The following is a 20,685-nucleotide window of genomic DNA, read 5'->3' on the forward strand; positions in this document are numbered from 1 at the left end:
AGAGAGAGAGAGAGAGAGAGAGAGCGGCAGAGTGAAAGAACAACCACACATTCAGATTTTATTGTCACCTGTTATTAGACTATTGGTGATCCGTTTGTGAAATTACATCTTAGTTTAATTAAACTAGAAAAGATAAATGAAAAGTCTGTATTTGATTTACTTTCTCTCGTGTGGGTGAACAGTGCTCAGTCATCTTTTTGACAGATTCACTTTAACCCTTCATAGTTCACTCATAGAAATCCTCTGAAAATGCAAAATGTCAACTTTAGTGTGAGGACATAACAAGACTTTATTACTTTGTGAAATTTCCCTTTTTTTTTTTTTGTGATATCTAAACAATCAAGGTCAATGAAGTTACCACAACTGGTGCCTTACCCATAAGTGGCTAAAATTTTTTTTTTTAAAAATCCAAGAAGTGTATATAAACAAGTGATGCCAGGCACAACAAACCCCACCCCTCACACATATCGTAGCTTATTTTGGGATCAATCCAGCTGATGTCACCATGTCTATGTGTGTGCTGATATATGTAGTATAGCAGTATATGTGCTAAATTTGAAGTAAATTGAAACAAAATTGATGTTTTTATAAACATTTAAATTTTTGAGTATTATAAGTAAAAAAATAAACTAGGAAAGCACTCGGAGAGTACAGACCTGCCAAGGCAGATCAGTTCCCCCCCGATCACCACCAAAATTTAATCATTTGTTCCTTGTGCCAGTATCAACATTTCCTGAAAATTTCATCCAAATCCATCTATAACCTTTTGAGTTATCTTGCTAACAGACAGACAGACAGACAGACAAACAGACAAACAGACAGACAGACAGACAGACAGACAGACAAACGATGAAAACATAACCTATGCTGCTACACTTGGCGGTAATAAAAAATTCATAAAAAATTGGAACTTTGACCTACTTTTCCCAAAATGTAGTCACATCTATTCTGGGTCATTGGCAATCTATAAACCCAATTTTGTATGAATTCAACCTATAGTTTTGCTGCTAGATTGTTAAAAAACAAACAACCAAACAAACTGAAATATACAAGTAAAACATGTAATGTGAAAGGAACATGTATTTTAGAACATTAGAATACCATAAGTGCTGATCCAGACCCCTGTCCACATCCACATTATCCCTTTGAACATCATTCCTTACATTAGTACCATTACTTCATGGTACCTAACAAAGCAGGTTCACTCACTGTTCATGCAGAGGTGGACCTTACAGACCCTGTAGACCACATTGGACCTGAGATTGTTGACTCACTGTCCTCACTGGAACTGGCGCTGTCACTGTCTTGTAATCCATGTAGAAATGACCAAAAATAGTCACTTGCCCAATAAAGGGTTAAGGAGTGTTACTTATATGTTATTATCATTCTGACTGAATCTCTGCTACGTGTTCACATGCTTTGGTTTTGTTAATATGTGGACACAAAAAGCTTAAACTGTACAAATCATCTCGTCATTGTGTTGACAATCAACTAAATCTGACAGAACAAGAGCAGCTTGACCCTGATGATTCTTTGTGAGCTTCGTGAACAAAAGCAGGTTGAATAATGGCCAAGATCTCAATTTAATGGGCTGAAATTTCTGCAAGAAAGCTCTAAAAAAATTATCCATCTGTTCAATGCACACATGCCACAGCTCACTCAGATAGCTCGTAGCACTGTCTTGCGTATGCAAATATGTTTTGCCTGGAAATCTATTTGGAGTTGCTCGAAGGAATCCAGAACGGCCCTCCTTCTGTCTACCCTCACATGGCTCACGCGGGGCTCCCTCTTGCCGTCTATCTCCTCTCGCGTGGAAACATTTCACCAGCTCCACACGCATGGACATACAGTCAGTGGCACCGCCTTGCCTCAGACAGCTTAAACCACCATGGGCCAATATGCAGATCTCACAGGCCCGCACTGCTGGCCCTGTCCGCAAGCAGGACAAGGAGCCCTCAAACTATTTGCTCAGTTGGATAATACATGCAATGCAGAGGGAATAATTATCCACTGTGCACAAACTGATTTTTGTCCTACTGATAATACTTTTAGTTCTTCTTTGATGCAGAAGCATGAGCGTGTAGCCTTAAAATATGAATATATCTGCAAAAAAGAATGAAAAAAGGGGAAGCATGTGTGTTTTTAGATAAAATATTTTACACTAAAAGAGGCAAAAAAAAAAAAAAAAAAAATTTGCATTATACTAAAATATAATTGTTAGTCTAGTTTGGCGCAGAATCACAAGAAAGAGCCAGTTATGTTAAAAATGAAGTCATAAAGTTAAAGCTTTGAAGTGGCAGTTCTTGCATGTTTAATACTAGAATACTACTACTAGAATTAGCACTCCTCTTATGGAAAGCTGCACAAAGAAGGAACTAACGGGCTGTGTGTGTGTGTGTGTGTGTGTGTGTGTGTGTGTGTGTGTGTGTGTGTGTGTGTGTGTACGTACTAGAGGGCTAAGAAGCCAGGCTTGGGCAGATGGTCCACAAAGGTGTTACCACACAGTGAGTGGGCATTGGGATTGATGCATTGCAACATCCAAGAAGGTGGAACATTTGGCTGCTGACCCGCAGTCAGAACTCATTGGCCCTGCCTTCTCCTTATTTAGCTGCTGCGAGAAAGCCGACGGGTGATTTGGTCAGAATAAACATACACTCGGAACGCAGCACTTTCCCACCCTCAAGGGAGCCTGGGCTGTGCGCTGGAAACTTCTCCCTGTTTCTGCAAAGAGGTCACGATGGCGGTGCAAGAGGAGAATGAGTGCAGGGAGCCATGGAGACGAATGGAGACGGCGCTCTGGAACTCAGGGTTACTGTGTTACACTTGGATGGAGAAGATCTGACCTTGAGCTTAGTCTGAGGGGCGTTTATTAGTGTGGCAGTTCCATATGACTTCTGCAAGTAATGTGTAACACATCTATCTCATTAGGCTTTTTCTATTATTATTAAGAAATAATAGGTTGATGCTTAATATGTGCCCAGATGTCAAAGGCCTAAAAGGACGTCCAGGAGAATTATGTGGGGGGCATCCTTTTAATGAATATCCTCCCTCTGTCCCTTCAGTCCATGGACTCTGTTGACACTTTTAAACAACATCTTAAGACACTCTTGTTTAAGCAGGCATTTTAAATCCAAACTGACTCAGGGCTGCTACAAACAGAATGCACTTAATGTATTTATTGCATTTTAACTGTATTTTAATTGTCTTGCATTGTGAAGCACTTTATGACTCCCTGTCTGTGAAAAGTGCTTTATAAATAAAATTTACTCACTTTAATTTAAGAGATTTTACTATTGAAGAATTAGCAAAAAAAAAAAAAAAAAAAACAATATACACCCCAAAAAAAATTTGAGTCAATATTATTTGTATTTTCTCAGATAACTGACAACTGATCAGAAAAAGAGCAAATTTAGCATCTCTTTCCTCCTCCAGTCAAAAAGGGGAAATTAATTTTAATTATTCTGCTAATTCCTAAATTAAAAAAGCAATAAAATATAAAATGAATGAAATTATTCCCCTGTTGGAATTATGTAAACAAATGATTATTACTTCAAAATGTGTCAGAGGGGGATGATTATAGAAAGGAAGCTGCAAGAGTTCAAAGAAGAAGTATTCCCTTCAATTCCAAACATTATTAGTCATGCACGTGGCAACATTTATTTCAGACCTGAAAGCGTTCTTACGTCATCTGAAACATGGAAAATTCATGAGCGACTTTGTTAACCAAAGGCAACATTATGGCTATGGATTTTAAATGTGATAATTGCTATTTATCTCTGAGTGCAGTTAAACTATTAAATCTCCTCTGGAAATAATAAATCTGTTTTAATGTCTATTTCTAATTCAATCAGTATTATTTTACAATTGACTGTAAAACACAGTGTATTGACTTCTGAAGCAGTGTATTAGATTAATATATAGTTCTGCCTGAAAACATTATTTTAGTGATGGTGATTTTTATTTATTGTCCCACTTGATTTTTCTCTGAACTTAATAAACTGAACTGAAATTCAATAGAGTTATTCATTTAAAATGTATTTTATTAGATCCTTTGCTGATTTGCCAGATACATTTACTGTATTATAGTAAAGCAAGATGAGGAATTTTATTTATTTTACTCATTTTTTGCAAAATATTCTCCTTCATCCTTCAATCAAAACTCAATATGCTTGATTTTTTTTTTATTAATTTAGTTTTATTTATGGTCTCTTTAATAACCTATGTGCATAAGATTTAACTAAATGGCATTATTAGGAGTGTGTATAACATGGTTTTTGTCATAACTTTGCTTTTGATTGGAACTAGTGCAGAGTGCCACCCTATGGATACATGAGGGAAGTCCGTTTTGTGCATGATCTGCAGCAGTCTGCTGTTGCAACTAGAGGATCATGTTTTAAGATGCAAATAAGAACACTGTGTTTATTTAATATGCAAAGCTTAAGTGGAGTTTTCTCTAGGTTTGTGGAAGGTTTAGGTGCTTTGCAAGTCCAAATTCACACAATTCACTTATTTCACCAAAAATGCACAGTTTATATGATTATCTATTTAATTATTTTCCATCATAGTAGAGAAAACTCAGCAGAGACACAGAATATCTCAGCTTTGTTCCATTGGAAATGTTGAATAAATGGATTTTTCTGGCAGGAACACAACGTCTGGATCAAATCACACCAACAGATATCATTAGCTCAGACTGACAGGTGATATTAGGTAGTTAGTACAACACTACTCACCAATTCACATGAAATCAACAAATCATATAAACAATGACTGAGATCAGAATACTGTCTCTTGAATGTCTCATCTTCATACAGGAAAAAATTATTTTGACTAATTAGAATACTTAGTTGGGATTATTGGTATGTTAATGTGCCAATAAAAACAGGTTCCAACCTTAAAGTTGCAGGAGCTGAGATCAGGGGAAAAAACAGCATCATTTGCAAATACACACCTTCCTTCTGCAACATACTCCTCTGGGTCCAAATCAGATAATAATGTCCCATCCACACTAATGCAAATATTTAGTAAAATGGATATTTTCCTCTATGTTTAGGCCTCTAGTCCATGTGGAAACATTGTTTTAGGATGTAAAAACAGAATTTTTTTTTGACTAACTCTGGTTTGTGTGTATCTCTGTGTTGGAGAGAAATGGAGAGATTGGAAAACAATGGATGTCACAACCCCTTTTTTGTGAACATAAAGCTGCACCTGAAACATCAATTCCCGGTGTAGAAATCAGTGTATGACCTGCAGTAGATCGAGGTCAGTACAGATACCTTTGGGAGATGGACTGGACTGATGTTATGGACAAATACACATCATGTAAAGAATACACTTCAGCAACCCCCTCCATCACTTATGGTAACTTAACTGAACTTTTTGCTACTCTTCTTCACGACAGATTAAAGCCTCTTTGTCAATGAAACAATTTGTCTGACTTTTTGTACTGGTTTGTGGTCATTTTTGTGTTGTGTGTTGAAAATACAGGTCATGTGGACAGCATTTTTTTTTTTTTTTTTAATGTGGAGGAAAAAATATCTGCTTACAAAACTCTATGTTAGTGTGGACAGGGCACATACAAATATAAATACAGATGATCTTACATTATTGTTTCATGCTGTTATGGAAAAGTGAAGCCATGGTGCAGGAGATTCATGTCCAGGTCACATGTGACAGAATCTGATCAGCAATCAGCCTTTCTAGATGTCAATGACATATTTAACCCCGTACTTGTCTGAAAATGTCTGTGATTACCAGTGTTGTGCAAATTACTTCCAAACTGCAATAGATTACAGATTACTTGTTACTGTTATTTAAAAGTAATTCCTTACTATATAATATTACTGTTTCAGAATATTTTTTCAGAAATGCGTTACATGACTCCTGTATTACTTTTGAGTTACATACAGACTCTTATCATAAATGGTGCATGCACAGCAGAACTCCCCCAATACAAAAGATAGGAGAGCCTTGGGACGCATACATTTGCATGTCTAAGTACATGTGAACAGTAGCTCAGTGAGTAATGCTACAGTCTACAATGTTCGAATCCCAGCAGAAATGCTTGGATTTTTTTTCAACATTTTACATGTTCAAACAGGGGGCGGGGCCGAGGATGCTGGTATATAAATCTGCATTTGATAAAGAATTCCAACTAGTCATAGAAAGATTAGCTTACCTTGTCGTTGCTGATCATGCTAACTAGCTGCTGTAAAGCAGGGCTAGGGTTAGTAATGAACATACGTCCATGAGGACAATGGACTGTCTTCTGCCATCTTCACCCATTGGCTGATCACCAACAGGAAATAGAACTGTCCCGCTGCATTTTTGACTCCTTAAGGTCTCACGATCTTGCTGTTCTTTTTTTTTTTTTCATTTGAGGAATTAAATTATTTAACGCAAGTACTCTTGAATATGTGCCGAGTAAAATATTGAAGAAAATTCATTAGTAGTGCCTTACACTACTGTGTTATGCAAAAAGTAATCAGTTACTATAATGCATTACTTTTGTAACACATTACTCCCAACACTGGTCACAGGGTAGATTTTCTACAGCCTAAAACACAGGTAAGAAGTAGGTGCAGGGAATTATAGAATTTTTGCCCAATGATGCTAAAACACTAAAGTGCTACAACTTTAAGTTTGAGGAAGGTGGTATCTCAGATTAGATATTGGCCTTCGGAGTCCCAAAGCATTCCTGTTTTCATGAGTTCAAGTTTAAGTTAAAGGGTCTCAACAGAAAACAACACTGAATCTAAGAAAGACGATGAGACAGATCAGTATCAGTCCAACACACATCTCTACAGCCTCATCCCTCCTTGCGTGGGACTCCAGTCCACGTCAGTCATCGTCGACCACCATGACGTTCCCGCTCAGCTCATAGTCAATAGTGGCCCAGTCAAAGATGTTGCCTTTAGGGACTTTGTGTCCATAGTGCCAGGCCTGGATCATGCTCCTGGAGAGCACAAAGTCCCACATATTCAGGTCAGTCACCTCTCCAACAAAGCTCTGCACGGCCTCCAAACCACCCAGGTGCTTATCTGGGTCCTGCCCCAGGAGAACGGTACCTTTGGGGCGGATGGTGTGCCCCGGTTTGTAGACCTGGTACGTGCTGCGTTTACCCTCTACCCAGAAGGCAGCGAGGCCGGTCCGAGACTCCCAGGTGAGGCAGAGGCTGGTCCTGAAGGTGGTGAGAGGTGGCAAGTGGAAGAAGGAACCGTCACCGCTCATGTAGAAGGAGACGCGGCCGTCCTTCTCACGCCATACGTTGAGCTCGTCGTAGTCGGCCGTGCGGTAGGCGAAGAGGATGATCTGACGTTCTTCTGGCAGCTCGGTGGCAACACGCATGCACAGGGTGAAGGCCTTCAGCGCCATCTCCTTCTGTGGGATCAGGGCCACGTAGCTGAAGTCGGTTTCATAGGGGAAGACCAGGACTTTGTCCTCTAGACCCACTGCAACACAAGGAGAATTAACCATTTTCACAGCATGAATGGTTCATAAACTAGTGGTATTTTTTTCCATAAAACATTTCCGATTGAATTTCTCCAACATAGTGGATTCCATGCATCAATAGTCTCATCGGACTAGATGGACCCCCTCATGTGCCCCCACCCTACTGCATCTTTACAGACTGGAACTACATCTGCAAATGGACGGTCATCAGTCCTGGTGCATCTACAGCCTGTTCATCCATGGGAGTGGATCTCTCCTTCACTGTGGTTCTCCCTGAAGTTTCTCTTTTCCCAATGGGTTTTCGGAGTTTTTCTTTGCTGAGAAGGAGGGTCTAAGGACGGGGGATGCCCAGGACATTAATCCATTTTCTTCATCTCCTGTTTATTTGACTGTTGTTTGTTTTCATATCCAACTAATTCTGTAAAGCCCTGTGAGGCAACCTTATTGTGATATAGGGCTCTACAAATAAAATTGAATTGATTTTGATATGAATAGCTTAGCATGCAGGGCCATTTCTTGCTATAGGCGAACTAAGCGAATGCTAAGGGCCCCCAAGCCACCAGGGGGCCCCGAAGCTGAGTGTTCACCTTATCTGAGGAAAATTAAAATGTCCTGTCTTTATCTGTAGCTATCTCATGTGTTTATTACATCCCTTGTATACTTAAAAAAATAAACATAGGATATAAATAAAATAAACTGCAATGATAAGCTGCGTCTGGTGTTTTTGTGTCATTATTAGGTCATATTCGTTGGACCATGGGCCGTTGACAGGTATGATGGGAATGATTGACAACTACCGTTAATGAAAGTATTAAACAAAACAAATACCGTAATAGCATCAAAAAGAAGTTATCTCAGCGGTTGTTGTATTTTCTTGTTTAAAGTAAACATTTTTTTAATAAACACTCAAAATCTTTTTATTTATTGACATATAGAGGATTGTTGTTTTCCATGTATTATAGTTTTTATCAGTTTAACTTGCCGGAGTGGCTCAACTTAAGATGTTTAATTTTAACTGCAGCCTGTTTTACTTATGAAGTGTAATAGATTGTGGCATCTTAGTAGACCATCTAAAGGGTTTAAGAGTCTCTTCATTGTAGTTTGACAAACTAGAGGCCCCAAAACAGCATCTTGCTTAGGGCCCCCACGAAGCTAGAAACGGCCCTGTTTACATGTAATATTAAAACATATCTGGCAATGAAGGTAGGAAGTGTGCTTTTGAGAGCTGAAGAGCACAGGAAGTACTTTTGTTTTAATAAGCACAAAGCCCAGAATAATAGCACATGCTCATCAGATAAACATCAACAATCATGTAAGGAATTGTTCAAACTACAGCTTTTGCTTATGGTGTACATAAAAAAAAATAAAAATGAATATAAAAAGGCTGATAAACATTGTCATACACACAGATAAACACAATAACCCCCCTGAACCCCTGCACATAAAACAGAACATAATACAGCAAAATGTACAATACCCACAATGCAATGTGGAAAGCACACCACAATGTTTTAAGCATGAACACATCCATAAAGGTCTATAAGAGCTGATTTAAGAAAACATCATTTCAGTTTAAGATACTGTAAAATACTGTGGTGAATGTCATGGATCAGTGATTATATTCTGGGAAACTTCAGTCGATGAAATAAAACGACCAAAACCATGCGAATTAAACTGTGAACAAATTATTCCCTAAACTGTAGTTTATTAGAGAATGTGTAGAGCCATGCAGGTTTTTGGTGGAAAAACCATATAGTAAATCAAATACCATGTCTGGAGCTGGTCTTTAAAACAGTTCTCTACTTTAATGATGTTTTTCTGTTTGTTGAAAGCGTACCTTGCGTAGCGGAGAGACTCAAACCGAAGCCAAAGACACTGAGCAGAAGAAGCAGAACAGATCTCTGTGTGTTGACAACCTGCAAACAAACACACAAGACAAGCACCATCCTCAGACAATATTACACACACTCCATCCTGTTACTCACTGGATATTTGAATCACATAAAATAAATTCCACTTGGATACAGATTTTCTTACCATTTTGTTGTTGTTTCTCTTGGTGTTGCTAAGTCAACCCCTCTTGCTGTCCCGTGCTCAGTCCTCTTCCCTCCTGACACCGGCCACGACGTCAGCTGTTCTCCAGTGGACATTGTGACAATAGGCTCGGTGTGTGAGGGCCTGGTGACACACATCGTACTGGACCAGCTTACTGTGTGTGACATGAACAAGTCAACATATCTCTACAGAAAAAGCAAGGTTCACTGGGAATTATTTCCACAGGAAGTACTTAAAAGAAACTGGTAACAATATATTGTGCATTGAACATGATGAGTTTTCATTACTTTAAGTCAGTGTTTTTCAACCTTGGGGTCACGACCTCATGTGGCGTCACTTGGAATTCAAATGGGGTCACCTGAAATTTCTAGTAATTATAAAAAATTTTTTTTAAATTATTAATAAAAAACATTTTTTATTGATTCAATATATATTTCATTATAATTAAAACACCATACACTTTTCCTAAGAAAAATCAAGTTCAAATAAAATGCAGGGTATAATATCTGAGAGGGCATATCATGATCGACCCAATCATGTGACCGTATGTGTTACTACACCTCAACCTGCCCAGACACAGTCACAGTCAGAAAACTGGACCAAACAGAGAATGGAAAGATTTCTCCACCCACCTGGCCCCACAAAGACATCTCCAAGAGAAACTGAGAAGCAGACACCAAAAAGGTGCATTATATACATTATGTAGCCTAAATGTTGTCTAAAATTAACCTTTATTTGCAACATAGCATAGCAAACTATTACATGATCAGAAACAAATTAATTTAAGCAAAAAAATGTCTGTTTTGAATGTCTGCGGTCACCAGAAATTTGTGATATTAAAATGGGGTCATGAGCCAAAAAAGGTTGGGAACCACTGCTTTAAGTTTAAGGGGAAACAAAACTGCATTTGTTTCCCTTTTGTGTTTATGATGGATCCTGGTGCACTAGGTACTAGTTTGATTTGATATTAGACTTATTTATATGAGTTGGTCCTCATATGCACTGGCATTATGGCCTCATAATTAATGGGAAAATTACACATTTTCTTTTTTTTTTTTAATATAATTTTGTCACGATAATGATATAGTTGAGCTTTTAGGAATGCATATTAGTCAAACTTAAGGAGTACAGAAATAATGATAAGATTTATACTGTAGAGTAGATAGGATCAACATTTATACAAAAATGACAGAATTTACTTTAATGTGAAATGCTGCTGCAAAATGGACAATCTATCCTTGATATGTATGGCAATTTTATGTTTTGTGTAGGAATTTATGGTAGGTTGAAGGATGAGGAAAGGGGGCAGGAGATTATAAACTAACTTCATCCCGCTCCTTTTCAAATGTTGGACTTTCTTTTAGAAAATCCTTTAGTTGTTTGGTTTTAATGTAAATTCAAAATAAACAAACAAACATTTAGCAAATTAACCTTATACAAATAAAGAAAACTTTTAGAACGATATCAGGTAAGCCTTAAAAATGTTAAACACTCTGGATCAAATCATCTAATGGTGGAAAAGTTAGTGTGCCAAATAGGAGGAGGTGTAAAATAGCAGAAGAATCAGTTGAAGTTTGTGTTCAGAATGCACAGCTGAATTCCTGTTGAAACATAGATTACGTCTTGGAAAAAATCTAAATGGAACTGTTTTCTTTTGTGGATCTTTAGACACCTCTTTCATGCTGTTGTTCTCAGTTTTCACCAGCTGTGAAATAGCTGAGCATCTTTTCCCTCCTTCATTTTGCTCTGTTCTTCACTCGTACCGCCCCTCCTTCATACTGACACACTACTGAATAAACAGTGTTTCTACTGAGCCTGTATTCTGTAGGTGAACCACCAGCAGGGCCTCTGTACCCTGGTCTTCAAATGATTCTTTCATCCATGTGGCTCGGCTTCTCCTGCCACTCGTTTTGAGACATCTGCTGTTTGAGGATCACCTCCAGAGCTTCCACTCTTTCTTCTGTACAGTGCCCACATCCCCTCTAGAATAAGCCTTTGTATCAGCTCTGATCTGGACTGTCTCCATGGTTTGGAGGAGGCAGATCTACACCTTTCTCACACTGTCTTCCATCCTCTTCTGAAGTTAGTCTCCTGAACAGAAAAAACTATAACACATTGAACTGAGTGTGGTCTCCTCGTTCATCTGCCTCTCCTTCTTTTGCCTCTTAGTGACTCCTCCAGTCCTGGTTGTTCCTGTCAAACTGTTCTGATTTTTCTTCCAGCAGGTCCAGATTATCTATACGGGCATCAGTATAATACCCTCTTTTGGAAAAGACTCTTTATAGGAGGCTGTCTTCTGTTTGACCCAGAGCTGGTTCTCCATCAGTTCACTTTAAGTGTTTTAAGTTCCCCTCTTGTGCACATATTAAACATATATTAAAACTCATTAGTAGCACTGGAGATGGAGCTGCGTTCTATGAACCATAAAGCTGATACTTAGATGTACCTATTTATTTATTTTTTTTGTTTCCTCATTTTAAATACATTTAATATTATATATTTTTTATATTATTCTCAAAAGAACTCTTTCAGTTGCTTATAATACATACAACTTGCTTGATTTTCTGTTTTTTAATTTAATTTCAATGGCTGTAACTCATTGCAAAGCAAAATTTTTCTACCTTATTGGCAGATTTCTTTTCTTACTACTAGACAATTTAATATATATAATATTTCTTCTTTTACTATGGTTGTTTTTGCAGCGTAATCACACAATATGTGAACAAAAAGGACACGGCTCAGTTTACCTATGATAAAATTGCATTATACATATAAAACTAGGCCATTTTCAAAGTTGCATGGATTGCACTTTGACACTATACACCAGCTAAAATGTACATCTGAGGAAATAAATATTGCCACAGAGAGAAGACAGAGAAACTGACTTTCACTACAGGGATTGTGGAATCATTGAATTATTTATTTTGTTATGTGGTTATACTATTTGTTTTATGAAAAAGCATAATATAATTCTAATGAGCTGCAGAAATTCATACTTGTATCTCTTTAGTGAAACTCTAGTGTCTTTAACACCGCAATAAACAAAGTTCATGGTTTACTGAGGACAAATGAAAACTGAACCAGGCAATTATGTTATCAACATATCTACATTTAATACAGTTTCTCAAGCTCTAGGATTTCTCAAGAAAAAAAGAACCCTATTTTGTCAAGAAATAAAATTTCAGATACACAAGCAAATTATATACACTGCCTGCACCCAGACATGAACCACCGACAGGCCTAATTCACCAGACACCAGACGTTCAGCTCAAACACATGTAAACTAATAGCAGTGAACTGAAAATGGGTTTTACAAAGAATGCCAGAGAACCAGCACACGGAAACCATGGTTGAGGTATGGAGGAGATTGGATGATCGATCCAGCATTTCTATCATGGTACAATGATCAACTTTAAATCCTTGTAATTCACCATTTAAAGTTAGTTTCACACTGGTGATTGGTTTATGTTAACGTTTTTTTTCTTTCTCAAATGTGTATCTGTGTGGGTGGAAGGGCAAAACAAGGAGCAAATACAATCAGGGTGTGGAAAATCTACATCCATTTTCTCGTCTTTGCAGAGACTTCATGCTTGATGTAGGGGTCCAGTCCACGGTCGTTCCAGGCAAAAACAAAGTCCCAGCACATAATCGATCTATGAACGACACACAGGCAGTGCAGGTCATTCTTCAAAGCAGGTTTTTTAGCATTAACCCTGACAGCTGATGTCATCACCCAGAAAACCGCTCAACATTTTTTAATTAATTTCCAGCAATGTAAAAACCAAGTGTGAAATCTTCTCATTTCTGTATCCACCTCATGACGTTTTTTTTTAAATGACCACCTTATTGTCTTGATAAAAATAATAAGTAACATTTCTGAATTACGGCAGGTTAAAACGTAAGCGTTATTACATTCAACTTATCTTAATTGTCTGTAATGGGATGTGATATGCCATAGGACTACAGTATGATGGTATGTGTGGTTACTGTAGTTTGTGGCGCCTCCTGGAGGCCGACAGGGGACCTGGTTCCCGTGTCTCAGCTGACTCACTTGTTCTTCCAGGTTGACTAACTCATACTAGGTTAAAACTGACAGACAGCTTATTTAACTAATAAAGTCACTGTTGTTTTTCAATCATCACCTCTTAAAACTTTCACACAACTCATTAAAAACAGGCTTTTGGCATTTTTGATACCACTTCAGCAAATATTGATTTAGAAGTGCACAAATGCCCCTCTGTTTAATGAAAATATACTATGAAGAACTGGAGTTAATTAACAACAAAGTAAAGGTTGATGTCTAAATTTACTCTGCCACCTTGATGTGTCTTTTCTATACCGATGGCGTGTGTGAAACACTGGAGTGCAATGCTGATGCTTTCCAAGAACTGTGGCACTAAGAGATAGAAAAAGGAGAGAGAGCAGGAAGAAAGCAGGTAGAGACCTGAACACGTGGCCCCTTTTTTCTAGATAAAGAACTTTAAGGGGGGGGGGGGGGGGGGTAACAGCATGAGAAAATAAGAGGAGGTAAAAGAAGAAAGGACAGAAATAGAAGATTGACTGAGGGGTTTTAAAGGGAGCAGCAGGCCATGAACAGCGAGCCTCAGGAGTTTAGAGCAAGAAGTTTTACAGCAAAGATAAAACGTGGAGAGAAGAGGCAGATCGAGATGCACGGCTCCCGTTCGGTAGTCCATAAATGTGGCTTCTCCCGTTCGTGTACAGTACATATCCAGGCATCCAGGCAAGGGGTGATCTGTTCTCTATAGTCTTGTGTTGTCCAGGCTTTGTGTTGAGTATCAGGGGGATGAGGGTCAGAGGGGAGGGCCCATTCAGTAGTCCTCCACCCAGCCGTTCTCCTGGATAAAGGCATCGATCACCTCTTTCATGGCCAGATTTGGGATCAGCTGGTCCTGGGTCAGAGGACTCCTGGTGACTGGGTCAAAATGACCCACTCGCTGCACAGGGACGAGGTTAATTGATAGCGTTAGGATTCACATTTACATATAGTATTTGTCAATGCAGATAACAAACAGAGGTAACATCTTTAGTGATCTTCGATAAACCGAGGGGAATGCATTTATGGAGCACATTTTACAACGTTACTCTTCATGGTCAGTGAAAATTGGAAGGTGTGTCTGTCAGAATTCTGCAAAAGTCTTACAGTTTGATAAGTTGCTGAAAAGGGCATTAGACTGACGTAGTTTGCTTGAAATAAATGCACTAACCTGTTGTTTATTATATTGGATTTCTCCAATGATAAAACAGTGCTCTGCATCCTCTCTAATACCTAGGTGTCTGAACTAGCAGTATAACACGTATGACTGCTTCTGTCCTGTGATGTCAAAAATAGAAATAAAAAAATAAATTGTAAAAATGCAAAAATTGAGAGAAAGGCACATGTAAAGAACATGTGTGTTGAAGAAATTGGTTGGACAAATTTTCTAAATTGAAAATTTCAAAATCGAAATTCAGTCATCCAACTGTACACTGCATCTCTCCAAGTGGTAGAGAACATGTGTGAGACAATAGAAAAGAATTGGGTGAATAGTGTCTGAGAAGTCAGTCGGACTATAATCTCGGATGGAAGGACACACACCCTAGGTGGCAGGGCAGAGGTTGCGGTAGACATTTTTATTGTCCGTCATTTTGACAGACAGGGTCGTAAAAATTCCATCATAACATATTATTATCCGTCATTTCAAATTTTTATTTTTTAATGATAATGAGAATGAGTAGTATTTAATGTTCAAAAACATCTCAATGATGCAGCAACTGTAGTTGCTGCTGGCTGATAAACCAACGTGATATCATGACTTGCATAATTATATACGCCACTTTTAATTGGTGTGTTATCTGTAGACATTATAAGCTTTCCTTGTGTATGTTCATGCAGTGTCAAATACCATGCACTGAGGGTTAGGGTTCAGGTTATGTGAACCCGAGATCTTGGCACAAATTGACATGCCATCAAATAACACATGAAAGGTAGAAAATGCGTACATAAAGCACACTAAACACCATAAGAACTGGCGTATTCCTTGCGTGTCTGTCATCCTTCACCACATCAGTCCCTCTTTTTTCAACGCGTTTACCAATGCCATCCCATTTACTGGGCTTTCTAAAATAACTAAGGAGACTCAGCTGTCTTCACATTTTGCACTAGCAAAGTAGCATCTAATTTTGACTAAAGTCAGCAAAACAACAAGACAAGGCTTGACACTGACTGATTAATATACACACTGGCCATCAACTGAACAGGGGGTCTACTACAGGTGAACTAACGGTGAGTCATTTGACTGAAGTACTACTGTTGTATTCAGCGTAGTTGTGAACAGTGGTGCTGTTGGGTTCTATACAGGTAGGCTACTGTTATGGACTGTTTGATGCCTTGTTAAGAGACAGACAGACCAGCAATCCTTTGAGCAGGTTCTGTTCAGTGTTGTGTGAAAACTTTCTTTGGTAGATTACCCTCAGTATTTTAATCTGTCAAAATGATGGACGGCCTTCAGAATTTTCAGTCATTTTTTTTTTAAAAATCCGTCAACGACAGAATATTTTCGGTTAACGTGACTTCTGGGGCAGGGCTATTCAGATATAGGAATTCCATATAAGAACACTACATAAATTGGACAGGATACCCCATGATACTTCATTATGATAGCATCATTTGTAAAGTAACATTTGGGCCAAGGGTTGACAAGAACAGTTTAATTTCATGTTAAGAACTACTGAAACATTATATATGTCTTGAAATATCTTGTAACTGATTTCACTTTGGAATAGAGGTCAGAAATTTACCAAACCAATATCAGAAACCAGTGGACAATATGCACAAAAACACTTACAAGATATTCTTATTTCAGGACACAGGACTACTATCTTCAAATAATGGAGTTCTTACATGTTTGCATTGATAAATACTAGTTCACTTGATATTTTGGTTGATTAAATTAATGAAAACATTTGTGGTAGTTATGTTCAAATACACCACCTTCACCTGTGGGTGCTGCATCAGACAGGATGCACCAGAGATTTCATTGTTGTGTTTGTACTATTTTTCTATGGCTGTATAAAGACTATTTTATAATATTTAGTTAGTAATAAGAATACTCTCTAAAATAGATGGTCTATTTACCTGTAGGTGCTCTTCAATGTCCTTGCGATCATAAGTGATTCCACTCGGTGTGATGCAGGGCTCCCTCATCAGCTCAAAACTGATCTTACCACAAAGGTAATCTGGGATCTCCCGTTTCTGTTGAAATGTTGAAATACATCATGAGTCACTCTGATCTACAAATTAGAAATGGAAGTAGAATGATTTGCTCGTCTTCCCTCAACTTATACAGTTCATTATTGTAACTCTTGTGACCAACATTTTACTTTCCTGACTGATTTTCCACTGAAATATAAAACCATGTTCATATGTCAGCGTACAATGACATTCATACTTGAAAGTATCATCCAAACGATAAAGTCAAGTTACTGTGTTAAACATATTGTGACATTTATTCTTATTAGGTCAGCAGTGGGCCACACTGTCAGTTAAACCTTTTAACACATGCAGAAGAGAAACACCCTACTGGCAGTATCAATTCAACTGACAATTACATGACAACTACTACCACTGGGTCAACAACTATGTATAGCAAAGATAATTCATCACAACAGGCATCAGCAAACAAACATTGATGGTTACTATAGAAACAACTCAGGATGGAAATAGGACATGTCTGTCACGGTTTTTCACAAATTAAACTCGAAAGCCTTAAATGGTAGGCAGGAGATTAAATAAACGACACAAAAACAACACAGGAAGAATACGTTAACATTAAAGATGTATCTGAAAGGAGACATCATAAGTGTGCACATGTAAGTGGGTTAGAGGCTATTTCTGTTGTTGCTATATCAACCATCAATGAAAGTAGTGTGAAGGAGGTGTATATGGTTATAATGTGTGCGCATGTGGATGAAGGTGATCAGTGTGTATCTCTCTCTTTGTGTTGGATGGCCTCCAAATACCTAAAGTTATATATAATGACATGCTCAACATTAGATACAAATAATTACTCTTACAATGACTTATATAATATCACTTTTATACTCACTTTTCTTTTCTCATCCACTTGAGAGAACAGCTCATCCATGTCCATTAGGTACTTGTCCTAAGCAGGTCACAAATGCACATGACCAATTATTATACATGTTCTAACTTTATATTACAATCTACATTTCCTATATTAGTTAATTGCATGCATTGTTAAGTGCCTGTCAACCTGTTAATCCAAATGACAAGTAAAACGTACGTGTTTTGATGAAATCTTGGCAGCATCTCCTCCATTTTGATTGTCGTCCTGTTTTTCCCTGTATTCTTCTAGTTCTCTGCATAAGTGAAAAAGTTACCAACATCTTGAGCAAATAATATTTCACTAGCATGCCAAATCCATTTCAGTTATTTGACACTTCATCACGAGATCATCAAGCAAGCATTCCGTTCATGCTGAATATTTCACAGTCGTGTTTCTCAGTCTCACCTTTCCTTCTCAGCCAGTATGAGTTTTGTCAAATAAGCATGTAACTCATTCTCCTGGTTGATGCGCTTCTCCTCAATGCTGTTCCAGCGTTTCTTCTTGGCAATACGCAAGGCGCTGGGGATGTCATCTCCAAAATTAAGCCTCTGTTCTTTTGCCAAATTGTAAGCTGCATAATAAAAACATCATTACTACAAAGATGAATTACCAGTAAAATGTTTCTCAAAATATTTTTACTTATTAAACTCCAAGGATGTCACATCATTGATGCAGATCTCTACAGCTAACATTTGATTGTAAAATATTTTATTAATAAACCCTGTTGTGGTGCATGTTAGTAAATACCCACTGTGGCTGTACTGTGAATTTTCCCAAAAGAGTTTAGGTAAGATGAATTATAATCATTACTTATATGAAATGGTTATAGTTGATTCTTGCATCACCATTTCAACTCCAACAACACTCTATGAGAGACTAACAAGATATATAAAAAAGACGTGCAGTTAACAAAATATGAGTAAGAACAAGAATTAGACTGTGCAATTCGTGAGAAAGCTTTCCCTTATCACTTCCATATAAACCTGTCAAAGTTGTGTCATCTCTGAAACTATATTCAGACCTTTCTGCAGGTTGCCAATGGCCTCATCATAGTTCTCCAGCTCCAAGTGACACTGGCCCAAAAAGAAGTGGGCCTTGACCGACTGACTGTCCAGCTCCAACGCATGCTTACAATCAGCCAGAGCCTTGTCATGCTGCTGCAGCTTCACATGGCACAGAGCCCTGTTAGTGTAGTAGACTGCCACTGATGGATTACGGTTCTAGAAAAACAAGACAACAGAATAGATCACAATAATATTATGACAAAGGAAACGTTGCTCTGATATATTCTGAGAAATTCACTCATTCATCCATGAAGACACCCACAATAGCTTTGCTGTAGCATGTAGCAGCCTCCTGGTACTTGCGACAGAGGAACAGCCGGTTCCCCTGTTCCTTCAGCTCCTGCGCGGTGGAACTCTTCTCCGGGCTGCCGGCCATCTTCTCCACCGGCTCCGCGGGGCCCGCCTCGCCCTGCTTCCCTATCCTGTTCCCCGTCTCTTCGGCTGGCTTACAGACAGGTTCAAGAATGCCCTATCCCTCCTGATTCTCACTGTCTACTGAAGACAGACAATACATGTAAAATAAAGTCAATGTTCACGACATCTATTCACTGCAATACACCTGCAATGCGCGTCTTTACAGAAGGTGCAGCCTCGATGCCACCCAAAAGGCATTCGTTTAATTCGCTGACAGTGCACACAGCTGAAAAATACAGCGAGGTGGCTAGACTGCCGGCAAATTAACTATTAATGTGACGGACATTAGGAGGGACCAAATGAGCAGCAGGGCTAGTTAGCCAGCCGTCACCAAACATAACACACACATACTCAGTCCTAACGATAGCAGGCTGCGCGAGCCTTTTAAATGTAACGTTACACCACTGGTGTAGATGTTGTCCACAGAAAGCGTAACACAAGAAACAGACTTATCAGCGTTTCACTCACACATTATACATACACCTATGATGCAGAGGGAAGCGCAGTGACAGACTGACAACGTCGCCAACTTAAAGTAAACTGCAAAGAAGAGATCGTTGCTTAAATGTTAGCTATTTAGCTATACTAGCATGCTAAGCTATGTTGTCGATTTACTCCGGGGGGTGTAGTCGTCGAAAGGAAATCATTCCCATTTGGCGTTATTGACTACAGATGTGAAACGTTTGTCTGTTTGATGTCCACTTAAGTAAAATGACAGAATATAGCTATTACAGGCCTCAAAAGTCGTCTTTTCACTTAGCTACAGTAAACACCGCTAGCTAACCTCAGAAAACTGATATTAGCTCATGCTAGGTTAGCTTGCTTTTTACTCAGCTTGCTGCTGCTTAATTTTCGTTTTTTTGAACGTTTGATCTAGTTTGACCATTTTTAATTCTCACCTCGAAGAAGAAACTTTACATACAGTTGAAACGTGTTCTACATCAATCGATATAAAACCGTAATCGATTATTTTCTTCCATACGAGCTGTCATGACAGATTGTTGTTATGCTGACGTCAAGTGACTACGCGCGTCGACGACGGAAGCCGACACGTTTATAGTCTCATTTCAAAACTCTGTCCCATTATAGAGACATTTTAAGACAAAAATGTGTTTTAAACTTTCTTTCTTTTTTTTTTTTTTACTTTATCCGCGCTGTAACGTTTGCCTATCTTGGGTGTGTGACTAGGTACCTATCGTAATTTTTCTGCATTTATTTGATCTGAAAAGAGACAAGCAGTAAAACACAATATAATACAGCAGATGGCGCTCTATACTCACACGTTTTCTGCAAAATTTGACTGGCACATGGTCAAATACAACCAAAACTTTTAGGATGTCAGTCATCTGACACTCAACTACCAAGCTACTTGGTATTCAAGATGCAAGTGATGGTTATGTGGAGAAAAAAAAAACCCCACTCTCCCCTCCAGAATATACACTACTGACTATCATGAATACTCAGATTCTCACTTAGAAAGTTATCAAGCACATCCAGATACACACAAATATCACAAATATGCACAGATATATCACTGATGAATACATTAATTGTAAAATAGTTTATATTTCTCA

At 38.4% G+C, this 20,685-nt stretch overlaps 2 protein-coding genes across 3 annotated transcripts; both read right to left on the reverse strand.

Moving 5' to 3' along the window:
* Positions 1 to 6,459: 6,459 nt before the first annotated feature.
* On the reverse strand, positions 6,460 to 9,625 carry LOC115410199 (pentraxin fusion protein-like). The gene is made up of 3 exons (XM_030121697.1): positions 9,490 to 9,625; positions 9,290 to 9,368; positions 6,460 to 7,451 (listed from the first exon to the last, which is right to left on the reverse strand). Exons 1-3 carry the CDS (start codon positions 9,490 to 9,492, stop codon positions 6,841 to 6,843), a joined length of 693 nt encoding a protein of 230 aa, XP_029977557.1. The 5' UTR covers positions 9,493 to 9,625; the 3' UTR covers positions 6,460 to 6,840.
* Positions 9,626 to 12,490: 2,865 nt separating this feature from the next.
* stub1 (STIP1 homology and U-Box containing protein 1) lies at positions 12,491 to 20,147 on the reverse strand. 2 transcript variants are annotated; one of them, XM_030121647.1, is made up of 8 exons: positions 20,011 to 20,147; positions 18,960 to 19,189; positions 18,655 to 18,853; positions 18,039 to 18,204; positions 17,811 to 17,886; positions 17,613 to 17,669; positions 16,643 to 16,759; positions 12,491 to 14,462 (listed from the first exon to the last, which is right to left on the reverse strand). In XM_030121647.1, exons 2-8 carry the CDS (start codon positions 19,071 to 19,073, stop codon positions 14,337 to 14,339), a joined length of 855 nt encoding a protein of 284 aa, XP_029977507.1. In that variant the 5' UTR covers positions 19,074 to 19,189; positions 20,011 to 20,147; the 3' UTR covers positions 12,491 to 14,336. The 2 variants fall into 2 exon arrangements, with proteins under 2 accessions (XP_029977507.1, XP_029977505.1); XM_030121645.1 differs by having other exon boundaries at positions 18,960 to 19,192.
* Between the last annotated feature and the right edge of the window lie 538 nt (positions 20,148 to 20,685).

This window comes from Sphaeramia orbicularis, chromosome 19, assembly GCF_902148855.1.
Source record: "Sphaeramia orbicularis chromosome 19, fSphaOr1.1, whole genome shotgun sequence".
Classification (NCBI taxonomy): domain Eukaryota; kingdom Metazoa; phylum Chordata; class Actinopteri; order Kurtiformes; family Apogonidae; genus Sphaeramia; species Sphaeramia orbicularis.